Below are 17,324 nucleotides of genomic sequence, written 5' to 3'. Positions count from 1 at the left end.
AGCCTACTTCTTGTTTTCGGATTGCGTTTCCTTAGGATTCTTCCAATGAATCTCAGTCTGGCATCTGCTTTACCGACGATGCTGTATAGTCAACTCAGCTGAACGTGCACAGACAACTACTATGTTATGTTCCTGCACTTTGGCAACATCGCAAACCAGCTTGCCTGAATATGCCTCTCATTTGAAGAATGAGTATACTTTAAAAATAAGGTCCCTTGTCTGTTTGTGAAACACTTGGTGCCTTCCAAGTATTTCAACCACTATGAGAAAACTCACCAAATACACGAAATACCACAGAAATCCATGAATCATAGTTTTGAGTACATAAAATGTGATAGAATGCTCAAATCTAATGGAAGTGTACACTGTATGGAGCACAGAAACACAGAGTGCTGATTGGCTAGCTGCATATTGTCTAATGTGCATCGCTAGTCCAGAACCCATAAACACTGCCACAGACTATAACCACAAGAAAACTGTTAAGCTTGTGTCAATGTAATCTCCCAGCAGCCATACACACTTTTCACAATATTGTGCCATGATTCCATGGCCACTGGGGACACTTCTTTAGGAGTCTGGTTTGACGGGTCTAGTGCAGCAGGGGATACAACCCATCGGCTTTGAACAATGACGTCACAAGTCGCCAGAGACCATGTATTACAAAGATGAAAGAGCTGAGGAGAATGTTGAGAAACAAAGGAATGCGACAGAGATAAACATTGATCTTGTCAAAAGCCGAGAAGTGATTCTTCTTAGTGTTGTAGCTCCCTTCAGTAGCTAATAAGTGTTTTTTGGCTTTTTTAAAAAAAATCTCATGAGATAGAATAAACTGATCCTACTTTATTAAGCAATCAATAAAAAAACTAAACTAAAACATAACAGCAAACCAAAACATAATAGCAAAAGCTGTTATGTTTTAGTTTAGTTTTTTTATTGATTGCTTAATAAAGTAGGATCAGTTTATTCTATCTCGTGAGATTTTTTTTTTTTTTTAAAAAAGCCAAAAAACACTTATCAGCTACTGAAGCATCTGAATCTTAGGATCAGTTTATTCTATCTCGTGAGATTTTTTTTTTAAAAGCCAAAAAACGAAAATAAGACACTACAAATTGTTCTATAATAAAAAATTAATAATCCACATTACCTCAATATCATTACGAAAAATATTAAGTACCAGCCGAATAAAAAACGAACAATTAAGTTAATTAAATCTCACGTTTAATGATGTACCGAATATCAAGCGATCGCTTTTAGATTAACATTCAATTATTTTAATGATAGTGCTTATTAGAACACAGAACTGCTTTATTATCTATGCCTCGAAGTGAAGACATTACGATCTATGACTAAGGAATGACGTCATTGTTCAAAGCCGACGGGTTGTATCCCCTGCTGCACTAGTCCCGGTTTGACCACTGAAAAATCACTGATGAAATAGTGGCCCAGCTAGTCAATGTGCAATTATGAAGAGTGTCTTTAATCGTTGGAAACAGCCCAAAGTTGCTAGGAGCCAGAGTAGGTGAGTATGGAACATGAGAAATCACTTCAAAGCTGTTATCACAAAAAACTGCAACATCATGTTCACCCGATGTGCTGATGCACTTTCTTTGTGAAAGAACACACGTGCAGCCTTTTCCAGCCATTTTTCACACATTGCTGGAAGGAGCATGCCCTTCAAAACACCTTGGAAGGATGCTCCTGTCACTGTACCGCCCATTGGAATGCAATGAGTAAGAATTATGCCACTGCTGTCCCAGAACATAGCCATCATTTTTTTAACACTGGTGCTTTCTCAATTTTTATTTTTTTATTTTTTTTTATTTTTTTTTTTTTTATGTTCACTTCCACTGAGTTGACTGGCACTTTGTTTCAGGATTTGTCTCATCCATTGCCACAATGATGAAAAGAAAGTCTCATTCATGTCATTGTGTGTAACGTTGCCTGGCAACATGCATGCAGCCTTGTGGTTATCTGTCAGAATTCATGGAACACACTTCTCACATTTTCAGGCCTTCATGCAGGATTGTGTGCACAGATCCCATAGAAATGCTAACTTTGGATGTGATGTGTTTCAGTCATTCAGAAATCCTTTACACAGCTTTCTCCACTTGCTCGACCTTATAGGCAGAGTCTTGTGCGAGGCCGAGACTGTCTTGGTTTGTTGTCTCACAGTGTTCTGCCTTCTTTGAACTGTTGCATCCATGAATAGACATTAGATACGCCCATAACACTGTCTCACTCAAATGGCGATGAATTTCAATTGGTTTCAAACCATGCAAATGTAGAAAAATGACTGGTTGTACATTGTTCTTATAATGAAAACTTCAACGTTTAAGTCCTTACTCTTGATGTTGCCTTGTAGTTGCGTGTGCTGTACAGTGCTGCCTGCCATCTCTGTCACACATTCATGAGTGCAAACTTATTCCAAAACAAACCACATATCTCTGTCTGTTTTCAGTCCTGAGAGAGAGAGAGAGAGAGAGAAAGAGAGAAGAGAGAGAAAGAAAGAAAGAATTACTTGCCTGCCATAATAATGTGTAACTTATTTTTTGGAGTCTCCTGTAATGCTGCTACTAGACACACACGAAATGAAAAAGTGACACTTTCTAGTTTTTGGAACTAATCATTCTTTCCTCGGGAAGGAGACAGGAGTAGGTTGGGGAAGCTTAAAAGGAAGGGCAAGTCACTCAGCAGGCACCAGCATGAGAGGGACCACCTGCACAGACACCACTATGAGAGGGACCACCTGTAGTATCTAGTAATGTATCTTAGGACTTAGGTCCTTCCGCCATTCAGCCTTGTCTAATGGGTTGCCAACCTGACAGTAACAAAAATACATTTATGGTTATGATTGCAGGAAGTGCTACTTGGACAGGCGGAGTCAACATCACTGCATTATTTCCTTACACTTGTCCTGTTTATGAAAATAGAGTGGGACAAGTAACCTTCAGCTCAGCTGGTATTCAGCAAGCCATATGGCTCCAGAATAGCTAGTTGAATCATAATTTTAGTGAAGTGAAGTAATCAGCAGTTATCTCCAAGTTCTACAAGCAGTTATCCCTGAATTGGCTAGCAATGATCATCGAATAATTTCGAACAACCATTCATATTTTTACTCTGGTTTAAAATATCTACAGACCGGACAATGCCCAACATGCCAGATAGCATGATTTGGACTTTAAATCAGGAACACATAACTAATAAACCAGTTTGGACTTCACTTTTAAATGAACTTTACTGAATTTGTGTATTTTATCCAACAACTCTTCTTAGGACTCATACTTTATACATCGTGCCTTGAATAAATGTGAAGACTTTTATGAAGACTGTCCTTTGTAGTTCGTAGCCACCTTGGAGAAACTGACATTTATCTGGCATGCAGTATGGCACACTGTGACTGCTGTCACAGCAGTCTGCCCCATCCTCACCACATGTGGGGTCCTCTCATCCTTGGGTCTGAGTGACCTTCCCTTTCTTTTAACCTTCCTCAACCCTTCCTTCTCTCCCCACTGAGGAAGGAGCTATAATTTCACATAGCTAGGAAGCACCTCACTTTTCCTTTTACAGTTTATTATTTTGATACTGAAAAGTGCCAGTGCCAAGAAGAACCATAGTGTACAAATAAATGATTCAAAAACTGAAAAACAAATGTGTTATGAGAAGTAAATTAAAACAGAACCTTCTAAGGGAAATTTCATTACACGCAACTATTCAGCTACAAACCAGATCTTATGGTTTTAGAACAAACTAGGTTCAAGCAGAGTAAATTTGAAAACTTAGATTTTTCTATTTTGAATAAAACTGTAAATATTAGCAAGGACTGTTAAGTACTGAACATGAATATCAAAGTCATTTTATTTTCCCTCTCTTATTGTTAGTGTGGACAATAGTACACCTAATTAAAAACTCACAGTGCTTCCAGCTTGCAGAAACTTTTTAGCAGCAAGATGATAATTTGCTTGTACAATAGCACACTCTGCCACCTTCTCTAGAACATGCACTCTTGTTGCTTCATCAGTTTCCCCTTTTGCCAAGGTCAGCTTCTCTGCAAGTTCCTCTGTCACAGGAACATTATGTTCCAGGCACAGCTCCAATGCTTCTACATGCTACATGAAAAGAGCAGTTTATTACATTGTTAACTGGCAGCAGTTCTCTAAACTGAAAGTAGTGTATTATGTTATATTCCTGTTATTTACTCTTACTTTTTAACTACATAATTATTACCTGCTTTGTCACCGCCAAGAGGTCAACAGCTTTTTCATATTGCTTATTTTCAAAAAAGAACTGGGCACATTTTTGTACCAATTCAGGATCAGATTTAGCATCCAGATCAATAGCAATATACTGCAAAGCATTGTACTGCTGTGTTCTGAAAGAGAGGAGATGAAATGAGATTTATAAATGTGCGAAACAATCCTGGAACATGAAAGGTGACAACACAGATTTACATATGTGAACTACACCACCCCTGCTACTACTTTAGTAATGAGATTATGGGTATAAAATTGAGCAAATATTTAAAATTACCACACTGCACTGAGGAAGATTGAAATAGATAGACAACATCACATTACTTGGAAGGAGACAGTTTGCAGCCACAAGCTTCTTTCTCGACAGGAAAGGAAGAAACAAAAAAAGACAAACATTAATAACAATGTCACTTTTTGAAAATTGGAGAACTAATTTAAACAATGGAAACTCCAGGTTGGACTATCAACAGTATTAGGTAAAGGTTAGATTGCTACTCACCGTACAGGATGTGGGGACAGTAGGTCACTGTATGTTGCATCTGGGATAATTTCGGGAGTGGAGAATGTGTTTTAAAGACAATTCCCATCTGCACAGTTCAGAAAAGCTGTTGGTGGATGACCCATCTTGTGAAGCAGCCCTTAAAATAAAGAAAATTCTGTTCAGCTGCATGTTGTGCCAGATGATGGTCTACTGTGTTCTCAGTCACAGATTAGTGGTGGCCACTGATTCTGGTGCACAGTTGGTCGGCAGTCATACCAATATAAAAAGCTGTGCAAATGATTGCAGCAAAGCTGGTGTATGACACAGCTGCTTTCACTGCTGCCTGCATGGCACTCTCCTATATTAACCTGTTTATGGGCCATCTAGAGAAAATCTTTCTACCTGCCCAAAACACCTGGTCTGGCTCAGGTTCATTGATGATATCTTCACGATCTGGACTCATGGCCGAGACACCCTATCCTCATTCCTTCACAACCTCAACACCTTCTCTCCTATATTCTTCTAGTCTTCCTCAAGTCAGCACGCCACCTTCCTGCATGTTGACCTCCTCCTCTCTGATAGCTCCATCCACACCTCTGTCCACATTAAACCCACCAACCACCAACAGTAACTGCAGCTGCTATCCCTTCCATATGGAAAAAATCCCTTTCATACAGCCTGGCCACCTGGGAGAGGGGCATCTGCAATGACAACTACCCTCTTGCCCAGTATGCTAAAGGTCTCACCAAGGCCTTCATGACAGGCACTATCGCCCATATCTAGTGTGCAACAGATCTCCTGTTCCTTTTCCCACACATCCCCAATTCTTTCACCAACCCCAAGAACCAGCCACAAAGGAGTGCCCCTTTGTCACCCAATACCACCCCGGACTATAACAACTGAATCATATCCTTTGTTAGGGCTTTGATTACGTATCATCATGCCCTGAAATGAGGGACCTCCTAACCAAGATCTCTCCCCCCTCTCCCCCTTTAAAGTTGTGTTCTGCCACCCATCCAATCTCCACAACATCCTAGTCCATCCATATGCCACTCCCAGTCACTTGCCACGGGGATCATATCCCTGGGGAGAAGACCTGTCCAATCCACCCATCCAGCACTTCCTATTCCAGTCCTGCCACAGGCTTATCCTACCCCATCAGGGACCAAGCCAGCAGTGAAAGCAGCCACGTCATATACCAGCTCTGCTGCAAAGATTTGCACAGCTTTGTATGTTGGTATGACTACCGTATTTACTCGAATCTAAGTCGCACTTTTTTTTCGGTTTTTGTAATCCAAAAAACCGCCTGCGGCTTAGAATCAAGTGCAAAGTAAGCGGAAGTTCTGAAAAATGTTGGTAGGTGCCGCCACAGCTAACTTCTGCCATCAAATATATGTAGCGCTACAACAGACATGTTTTGCAGGCCCAAAGATAAATACTGGCGCCAAAACCTCTTCGTCAGTAAATAAATTTTTTTAAAAAAGATGGAAAACGAGCTTTTTTCTCCGCCCCGAGTTTCGACCACTGCACTTTCATACATTATCCAACAAAGTAAATAGAAATTTCGTATTGTTCATCTTCTAGCAGCATTTCAATGTACTACGAAAATGCGAGTGGCAAGACTGTTTGGGATGTTTGTCAATATGGGAAACTTTACGTCCTGAATTTTTTCCTACCTGTGAGAAGAGATGGTTGCTACTAGGAACTTTTATGAATTGTGAATCACATGCAGTATTCTATTCACCATAGGAATAATATGAATATAAATATTTTGCCATGTATTCTTTCGTGTTTGCTGCTGTCTCATTTAAATCCTGTCCGCCTAATAAACTACGAAACTAGAGCGAGAGCACAGCAAACATGGAAGAATACACAAATCATGTCATGTTTATATTCGTATTATTCTTATGCCTAATAGTAATACATTCAGAAATGAAGCACAGCAATTGACTAGATTTTTAAATCTAAGATGACTAATTTCTGTGCAGAATATAATGTACTAAAGAGGCGTCTGCAAACATTTTCAAATGGAGAAAAATGTTCGCTAAACTCTCATTCAGAACAACTTCCATCATATGCAGTCTATTATTTGGTTCTTGTTGATCATTATCAAAGAAAGCAGCAGCGTAAGTAACCGCGCACAAGAGCAAGCCAAGCCGCGAGCGGCTACAGGCCGTAAACACTCATTATCAGAATGCGACAAACAATGCATGACACAGTACAGTAATGCATTTTCAGCTTAGAGTGACGTAAACACATAACGGCACTTATCAGATCAAAGAAAAATAAGCAATCAATTCAAACCAGACGAAGCACGTGAAGAAGGAAGGGTACCCGTATAAATATGGACGGAGCGCCTGACGCATAGCAAACCTGGTAAAGCTTAACTGCTAAGCTTACGACTCGAACCAAACTACTGTAGCTGTATCGTCATTCATTCGACCTCAATTGTGTCTCGTATCATAATGGACCAACTTAGTTTTGATTTGGAGGTGCGGCCTAAAACTTTTATCTCCCCTTGAATTTCGAGTCTCAAATTTCAGGTGCGGCTTAGAATCGGGAAAATTTTTTTCCTTGATTTCGAGTCTCATTTTTCAGGTGCGGCTTAGATTCGAGTGCGGCTTAGATTCGAGTAAATACGGTACCAATCAGCCGTCCACTAGGATGAACGGCCACCGCCAAACTGTGGCCAAGAGCAAAGTAGACCACACTGTGGCACAACATGCAGCTGAACATAAGACACTTGATTTCAATGGTTGCTTCACTACCCAAGCCATCTGGATCCTTCCTTCCATCACCAGCTGTTCTGAACTGCACAGATGGGAGTTATCTTTGCAACACATTCTCCCTCCCGTAATTATCCCGGCCTTAACCTACGGTAGCCTACTGTCTCTCCAGCCAATAGTTTCCATTCCCTCTGTTGTATCACCTCCCTATCCAAGTCCCCTCTCCCTCATTGTGTGCTGCCCTCTGCCAATGCTCCCACCTGTTTTTCTCCTTCTCTGCTCCTCTCCTTTTTCACTCTCCTCCCCCCACCACCTCCCTCCCCTAGTCTCCTGAAGCTGCATCCCACAGTCTTGTCATGTCTCCATCTAGTCCCAGCATGCTTTGCCAGACACCACTCTTCTCTCTCCCCACTCCTATCCTACTATCTCTTGTCTTCCCATGCTCCACTACAAACTGATGCCTTCATTCATTGTGACAGATACTTCCTGTGTCGAGCTGCCGGCGACGACGGTTATGCATCCATGAGATATGCCTCATTTTGTGACTCTTGTGTGTGTGTGTGTGTGTGTGTGTGTGTGTGTGTGTGTGTGGTTTCTTTCTTGAAGAAGGCTTTGGCTGAAAGCTTAATGTGTTTCAGTCCTTTCATTGTGCCTGTCTGCAACTCAAAGTGTCATCTTTGAAGATATAATTTATTCTGAATAAAGAGTCACTATACCAACGAAAATGAATCTCCTGAGAAAACAGGTATCTGTTTTAAAAATACAACACTAGTGCCACACTGTACTCAGTGCTGTTGATGAAACTATAATTTAAGGTATAAAATGCACATTTGAACCATCAGCTGCTGTTTTTTTAAAACCCAAATACCAACCAGTTTCAATCTTGGACCAACTTCAAGGATACTATGGGGTTAAAATGGTTTAAGTCACCACATCACATTAGTCATTACTTAAATAATGTGTAATGCCTGCCATGAATATTAATATAAGCACAGAACTTTTAGAAGCAAACATACAAATACTAAATGTACACAGAGCAGTGCTGAGGAGATCAAGAGTCCCGATCTTCTCTTCAGTCCTGTCTGTGTATATTTAGTATTCGTATGTTTGCTTCTAAAAGTTCTGTGTATATTTATATTCATGGCGTGCATTACATTTAATTAAAGTAATGAATAATGTAATGTGGTGGCTTAAACCATTTTACCCCTATAGTATCCATGAAGATGGTCAAAGACTGAAACCGGTTGATATTTGGGTTTACAATAAAAGCAGCTGATGGTTCAAATATGCATTTTATACATTACTTAGCAACTGTTAAAAGTCATCTTCCAAAAATGCTTGAAAAATTTAAGGGTCTCAGTCCTGCACAGGTCTTCATGATGAAGAGTTGATAAATTCTTTCTGTGAAGTTACATATGTGTCATGTAATACTCACAACAGACTGCATTATGGAAGTTTAAAATGAGTAATAAACATCCAGATGCTTTATTTTGTGCTAATTAAAGCTCTTAATATGTATTAGAGAAGCAGACACAACATATTCACCCTAGCCTGCCACTAATTAGTGAAATCACAGGAAGCACCAGAGTGCAATCAATACAAGACTCTACGGTAACAACACTCTCCTGTAGTATTCAAGTTACTACAATCAGTTACCCTCCAAGTTAATACAAAGCAGGAAACTAACTCATCTAGTTCGGTGCACTGTTAATTACTGCTGGAAGTTATTAGGGTGTGAGGAGTATATAAAATTCAATAAATACCATGAACTGCTAAGAACATCTGATGTGCTAAGGCCTCAAGAGCAAGGGAGTAAGGCAGATAATTCAATTTTGCTTAACACTAAGATGTAACTTCATAGCAAATATTAAGTTACATATTTTTTTCCATTATTTCATCTTTTGCTTAACTTTGTATGAGAGCCAAGAAAATTGACAACTGCTGACTGCAACTGGTAACCTCCTTATCACTCATCTTTGAGGCAAATTAAATCAGTACAGCTGTACTGAAGCAGCATGCCCAGTACTACCACCTTGGACAAAATGTTTAATTCTGAATGGACTACACTGCTGTGCATGGCCACTGAATTCTGTAACAGCATTATGAAGGAGGCCATCGAATTAGCAGCTGTAAGGACTCCCTAAACAGAGGCAGAGGCTTTCAGGTGAGCTCATCATAGGACCCATTTCTGACCACAATTTTCTGTGAGCATGCCCAGATGAGAGACATTTCAAAGGGATGTGGAGTGGACACCAAATGACACTTAGATACTTTAAACGTGTTCAATAAGCTTACCTAGTTGGAAACCCACGAACTTAATATCAGTTCAACTCACTGAGAAAGAATGACGCTTTCATAACTGGGAATGTTGTAACACTTGAGTCAAGTATCAGCTTCATGAAAACTAGAAAACTGTCTTTTCTGTTTCTTTTCAAAGCTGGAAGACTAATTCAAGTCAACTATGGAAAAAACAATTAAATACTTCTAGAATAAAGGAGACCATTCACCGAAAAGCAGAAGCACTGTGTTGCCCAGGCACACACAAAAAGAAAGAAAACTTGCTAGCTTTCAGAGTAATACTTTTTTGAGCTAGAGTACAGGCATACACAAATATACATATGTGCCTGTGCCCCTACATGGGGTCAGCTAGATGAACCCGCTCCCTTGTGAGTGAATGTGAGTGTGTGTGTGTGTGTTTGTGAATTTTACTCTAGCTAAAAATGAAATACTCTGAAAGCTAGCAAGTTTTTTTGTTTTGTGTGTGCCTATTGAAGATTCAAAACGGCAGCATTTTGGTGAATGGTCTTCTTTACTCCAAAAGTATTTACATGGAAAAACAATTAAACAATTCTTTAAAGGCATAGCCTGCTTTGGAACACTTTTTGAAGGTTATTGTGGTCCTTGTATACACTGGTTCACTGTGCAGTTCAATGTTCCTTAGAACAATTGGAATTGGACATTAAAACTGGATGTTTTCATCCCACAACATGTATATTTATTGCAGTGTAAAATCCTGCTGTGCAAATCAGTGTCCTGCAGATGGTCACAATAAGAAGACATAAAAAAATAATTTTACTTTACAGACACATTAAGTTGCAGGGGGGCACACTTAAAAGATATGTACATAGAGCTGTTGGCTACAGCCTTCATCAGTAAAGAGAGAGACACACCATTCTCACACATAAGCAAGCTGGCAGTCCAGCCGGAAATGCTGGAGATGGCATTCGTATGTGTGTGAGGTGTACTTGCTTGTGTGTGTCAAAGGTGTCTCTCTCTCTTTACTGATGAAGGCTGTGGCTGAAAACTCTATGTAAATGTCTTTCAAGTGTGCCTGTCTGCAAGTTAACGTGTCTTCTTTACAGTAAGTAGCACTCTGTCTTTTCCTAGATTGCTGATATTTCTACCTGGAATTTCCATCATTTTATTTTAGTTTATGATAATTTAAGCATTTTTTTCAGTTTCTGTGTTTTTCCTGGCTGCTTAATTTTCTTTCAATTCATTACTTTGTTTAACTACACAGTTCACTGGCATTATGCCAAAGAAGAAAATAAATCTATCATTTACATTATATCTAAAAAGAAAGATGATGAAACTTACCAAACAAAAGCGCTGGCAGGTCGATAGACACACAAACAAACACAAACATACACACAAAATTCTAGCTTTCGCAACCAATGGTTGCCTCGTCAGGAAAGAGGGAAGGAGAAGGAAAGACAAAAGGATATGGGTTTTAAGGGAGAGGGTAAGGAGTCATTCCAATCCCGGGAGCGGAAAGACTTACCTTAGGGGGAAAAAAGGACAGGTATACACTCGCACACACACACATATCCATCCACACATACACAGACACAAGCAGACATTTGTAAAGGCAAAGAGTTTGGGCTTTTTTGTCTTTCCTTCTCCTTCCCTCTTTCCTGACGAGGCAACCATTGGTTGCGAAAGCTAGAATTTTGTGTGTATGTTTGTGTCTGTTTGTGTGTCTATCGACCTGCCAGCGCTTTTATTTTTCCCACGTGGAATGTTTCCCTCTATTATATTCATATCATTTACATTACGTATACAAGGTAGTCAAAAAGCTTGTACCGGTGTTGCAGTGTAGGTTGTGCTGAGAAATAACTGTTAAGAAAAAAGTTTGATACATTGTGATATTTATGAGTTAATTAACATTGAAGTTAGCCTATCAGGTTGCTGCATGCGCATATTCAAATGGCCAGATACAGTTGGCATCAGCTGTTCTTGTAGATATGCAAGAGACTGCTCAGCCTTCGGCTTGGGTTCGATCCTTACCACTATCCAATGTCCATTTTTTGCATTGGTCTCTTACTTGGTTTTATGAAACCAAATGAAGAACATGTTTCACAACACCGTCTCCGGCAGACAGCATGAATTTGCATTTGCAGTGGCCTGATTGACTTGGAAACTACACAGTGTATCAATTTTTTTCTTAACAATTATTTCTCATCATAACTACCCCTGGAACACCCTTACAAGCTTTTCAGACTGTCTGACCAACCAGTATTAGATGTTGTGCATAACTTTCATTTCTCTGTTCTTTAAAGGATAGTATAGATAAATACTACACACAATTCTTTATTGTACATTGTTCAACAAAAACTACTCATCGGAAACTCGTCATTTCTGCAAACAACCAACGTGATCCATCTAATAAGAAAGATAAAAAAGCTTTCCAAAAATGGATCATGGTTGCAGAATCATTCAATTCCACCATAAAAGTCCTGAGAAAGCTTATTATTTTCCTTAAACAACTAACATGATGTATTTTACAAAAATAGTAAGTGGTGAGAAAGAACAATAAGCAATGCAATAATGTAATCTAACACTAAAAGTAAGTATGCTAGAGGGAGTTAAACAGCTGCAGAATCATTCAGAGAAAGTGATCCATGATCACACATTAGCAGTAGGAGGAGACCTTAACATTCTGAATATCGATTAGGACAACTACACATTCATTACTAGTGGAATGGACAGGCAGTATTGAGTGGTATTTCTGAAAACTGTCTCCAGCAAACAGTATTACAGCCCTTATGCCACTGATAATATTTTGGAGCATGTGGCTACAAACAGATGTAGCCTTATTGACAGTGTCAGTAAAGTGATACAGACTAGCAGCCATGACACTGTTATAACCATGAAGGTTACTAAAGTCAATAAACCCAGATGAGCAGTTGTTATCTTTCTATTTACAAAATCATTTAGTTGAAACATGACAGGCAAAGAGGTAACTCACCTCGATAACAGAGTGCATTAATGCACCCACTTTCAGATCGAATCTGCTTCACACATTACCTAACGGACCAGTGTGCCAGCCAGTCTGGATGTGGATTTTAGGACGTTTTCCACATCCACCAAGGTAAATACCACACTGTTTCCCACAACCCTTTTCAGATATATGATATGCAAACACCATGAAAAATCAGGTTGGATTCCATTAGGAACCATTGTGCTCATCAACTGTGAAATGACTGCAATCAGGGATGAACATAGCAGTCAGCTGTGTATCAGTCTTATTTTATTGCCGATCTAGCCAGATTTCAGCTCCAGTATAGCCATCATCAGAGCATTTAGTAGTGAATCATATAGATCCAGAAAGCTTGTATAAGTGCATGTTGTTAAAACAACCTTAAACTGCTCAAGTTTTGTCTGTTGTGTCTATCTGCGATTCAAGGGCTACTCTATGTGGTAAGTAGCAACGTGTCATTTTCGTATTGTTGTTAGTCCATCCTGGACCATACATATGACTCTCATGTATAAGAAGGGCAACAGTACAGATGAGCAAAATTATACACCAGAGAGAGAGAGAGAGAGAGAGAGAGAGAGAGAGAGAGAGAGAGAGAGAGAAAGAGAGAGAGAGAGAGAGAGAGTGTGAGTGGGAGGGGGTGGGAGGATGGAACTTCTGGACATAAAGCAGTACAGATTTATGAATGATCACCTTTCTAACATATGATATCTTATGAAGTACATAGAAACTTAAAGTGAAATGGCTGCAGCTAACATCTAAGGAAATAAAGAAGAAAATGGTCATCAAATTGACATATCTATCATACAGAAAACAAGTCAAAATAGTTTTAGGAGAAAATAAAAGCAGAAGCATCAACATTAAGAGTGCAAAAGAAATTCCAGTGTTAAACACAGGAGAGAGAGAGAGGAAAGAGTACACAGAGGGGCTCTATGAGGAGGAGGAATAGTCTTTTTGGGTTTATACAAAATTAAATTGCGTCAGTTCAGGTGATCCGGTATTAGAGTACGTGTTCGACAGAGCTTTGGGAGGTTTGGTATCAAACACGGCAGAAGCCATAGATAAACTTCCTTTAAAATTACTAAAATCATGGGGGAAGCAACAACCAAATCATTATTGATGTTAGTGTACAGTCTACATAATCACAACAATAGTAAATATAGATGTGTATGAGAATTACCATGCAACCAGCTTAACTGCTCATGCATCCACTTGTGACAAGAACAATACACAAAAAACAGAAAATAAAGTTTAGGATCCATTATCTGGCCATCAGATTGTCACATCAGTGGATGCTCTTATGAGACATGTCCATGGCAACGCCCTCCTTGGGAGCAACCCGCAGCGGTGGTATGATGCCCGAGTATCTGTGACCTTTCCTCCACATCAATAATTGGGATGGACAAGGAAACAGAATCACTGTTGGATATACAGATGTCCTTTCTGGGAGTGAATAAGAATTACAGGACCTGTTGAATGGAATAAACATTATTCCATCCACAGAATATTTAGGAGAAGACAGAAATATATCCAACAATAATTAAAGATATTGAGTCTAAGAGACGGACAGTAAACTAAAGAAAGATGAAAGTATTGAAGAGTAGCAGAAATGAGATTAGTAATAAACATAATGTTGAAGCAGGGACAGATAGTAGGCAACTCTAAGGGCTTGTGCTACATGGGTAGTGTACAGGATGGTAGCCAGTCAAGGGATATTTTAGGGAATTGGTTTAAAAAAATTACTTCAAAGGCCCAGACAAATCTTTACAAGTTGTCTCCCACAACAACTTTGACTGTGCCTACATGACACAAGTTGCCTGCCTTTCAGACATGAGGCAGTTCCATCCAGTTAAAGTTTCTGACAAGAGATGTCCTCAGTCCTCTGCTGAAATTGCTAGAGAAACCATGCCATCAGTTTTAGCCAACAATGTGCATGGGATACAGGTCATGTGTGTGGAATCTGGAGGACTCTGCAGTGCAGAATGCAATTGGCTCTCTCTCTTGTGATCCAGACCTTGAACAGAACAGATGTCTTTTTTCTGGAGGCAGACCAGAAATAAACTGTGAACAATGAATGTTTGCTGAAAAAGAGATTTCAAATTTTTTTGATTGTGGCACAGTACCACATTGTAGACTTAAAAATGACCTGAATGTATGGAAAAGTTTGTCACGTATGTGACAGCAGGAAACATTTTTAGTGATGGAACCCAGAGTTGCAATGAGAGCCACAGCATATAGCCAATATTAGTCAATTGCTGCCCTCAGACTGACAGTACATTTACTTCAGAAAAGAAAAAAAATGTCAAATTTTGCAATATTTAATTATCAACCATGATTTTTTTATGTTCTGTTATTAAAAACAAAGATTTTCCCATGTTATTAAAAATAGACATTTTTTTTCATACTTCACTGCTGTATTGATTAAATAAATTTTTTAAGCTTCTATCTAAATGTTCTAATGCTATGTTTGCATATTTATTTGTTTAAATTCATTCTAGTATCCCTGGGATTCGATAACTTTGGAATCTAATAAAGGCCCTCCACCAGCAATAAGATAAAGCCTAGGAAATGAAGTTATGCTTCAAGATTTTTTTTCCTTGATAACACTAATATGAACACTATTTATAAAACAGTTGGCAGAACTGATCACTTGTCATTAGTTTTACAGTAGAATGAGATGATACGGTGATGGAGAGTCCCAAGGGTAAAAAAAATGCTAGTACATACATCCCACTGTATGTGTAGACACATCTAATCTAGAAATGATTGTTTGCAAGGTTTTCATACTTTTTCTCTTTTTCATAGTAGGATATTTGAAACATAGGTTGGATTAACACATCAAGATGCATGTCAAATGCAAAATTTGAACCCAATGACCTGTTTGTGGCTTATTGACTGGAATGACATATATAAAGAACTGAACAGTTTTCGGCAGTCTTGAGGCAATCCTACGATCAAACTTACAAACTATCACTGAAATAACAGTCTTGTGATAGTACACATCCAAAACCAATACAATACAAACCAAATATAAAGAACACACAAATGCATACACTGTTGAGAAAAAGATCACCTGAATGCAAGGTTAACAGCCTGATGTATCATCCCAGCACGATGATAAAGACGAACTGCCCGGTCTGGAAAGCTCTTCTCAAAGTATCGGGCTACGTCAAGTTGGTCTCGAGGTCCTGCTAGTAATGAAAGGTTCCAGAGCTGATCATCCAGGCCTTGTTCCTATGTGATAGAATTGTGTAATTCAGAGGATGTGAATAATTTATGCTTTCAAAGTTTTTACTTACTTCAGGTTGTAATTATTGGGTTGGTGCGCAAGCTCATAACATTTTTCCATAAGTTTAATAAACACAACAAATACACATAACAGAAACTTTAGTCATCAATAATATATTCTCCTCCTCCACTATTTACAACAGTCTGCTTTTGCAATTGCGTGACTGTAAAAATCACCTGGTTTTGAGAGAATTCATCGAACCATGTTCAGAGCACATTTTCATCCAGAAAGGAAGAGCCTTGAAGGTTGTTTAATAGAGAACGGAAAAGGTGAAAATCTGAGGGTGCACCATCAGCTGAATAAGGTGGGTATGGAATGACTTACCAGACCAACTCCTGTATAGTGTTTTTTGTCAGTCTAGTTGAATGCTGGCAGGCATTATCATGGAGGAGCATTACTTCATGCAGTCTTCCTGACCATTGTTCTCGGACTGCATCTGAAACACATCTCTGTTTTTGGCAGTATGTGTCAGCAGTAATGGTTACACTTTCGGGAAGCAATTTCTAGAACTCCATATTGTCAATGTTCCACCAGATACATAAATTATCTTTTGTGGATGTGCACAGGTCTTCGTATGGGAAGTTGTTGCTGTGTTTGGGTTCAATCATTAATTTATTTTCCTTATGTTAGCATAAAGACACCATTTCTTGTCACCAGTAATGACACAGTATAGGAATGGTCAGTGTTGTTCATGAACCAATTGATGGCGAGTAAGCAGACATGCAAATATGGCCACTTGCTGATTGTTGTGTTTTTGGCTTAGAGCATGCAGTACCCATACAGCCAATTTTTCAACTTTTCCCGTGGCATAACAATGTCACATGATGGTGGAATGATCACAGTTATTGTATTTGCCTATTCTTGTGTACAATGATGTGGATCATTGTGGATTAATGTCTTTAAATGATCTCCATCAAATCCCAAAAGACTTCCTGAACACGGAGAGTCATTTATCTCAAAATGATCATCCTTGAAATGAAAAACCATTTTCTTGCTGTGTTCTTCCCACTGGCATTATCTCCATACATGGCACAAATGTTTTTGGATGTCTCCACTGCTGTCACCTTTCTACTGAATTCAAATGGAAGAATATGTTGGAAATGTTCTGATTTCTCCACTTAGTGCTTTATTTTCTAACATTCACAGTTCCTCTCATTATCCCCAAGTGACAAAATGACAATATGTGAATGCAAATATCAACAGTGAACTAGAAATAAAGAATGAAAATTGACAAATAAACCCATGGTAACTGGAATACTAACATGCAAAACAGAAACACTATGAACTTATCCACCAACCTAATATAATCAACACTGATGAC

At 39.0% G+C, this 17,324-nt stretch overlaps 1 protein-coding gene across 1 annotated transcript in view; it reads right to left on the bottom strand.

Annotated features, from left to right (window-relative positions):
* Nucleotides 1-17,324, bottom strand: part of LOC126457406 (intraflagellar transport protein 140 homolog) — a 262,614-nt gene that overhangs the window by 65,484 nt on the left and 179,806 nt on the right. The window contains exons 18-20 of the mRNA XM_050093673.1: nucleotides 15,788-15,948; nucleotides 4,225-4,369; nucleotides 3,912-4,106 (exon numbers count right to left, since the gene is read on the bottom strand). Of these exons, the coding sequence (XP_049949630.1) occupies nucleotides 3,912-4,106; nucleotides 4,225-4,369; nucleotides 15,788-15,948 (501 nt within the window). The remainder of the gene's footprint in view (nucleotides 1-3,911; nucleotides 4,107-4,224; nucleotides 4,370-15,787; nucleotides 15,949-17,324) is intronic.

Source organism: Schistocerca serialis, chromosome 2 (assembly GCF_023864345.2).
Source record: "Schistocerca serialis cubense isolate TAMUIC-IGC-003099 chromosome 2, iqSchSeri2.2, whole genome shotgun sequence".
NCBI lineage: Eukaryota > Metazoa > Arthropoda > Insecta > Orthoptera > Acrididae > Schistocerca > Schistocerca serialis.
Note: the sequence above shows the minus strand (reverse complement) of the source record. Positions and strands in the feature narration are given on the sequence as shown.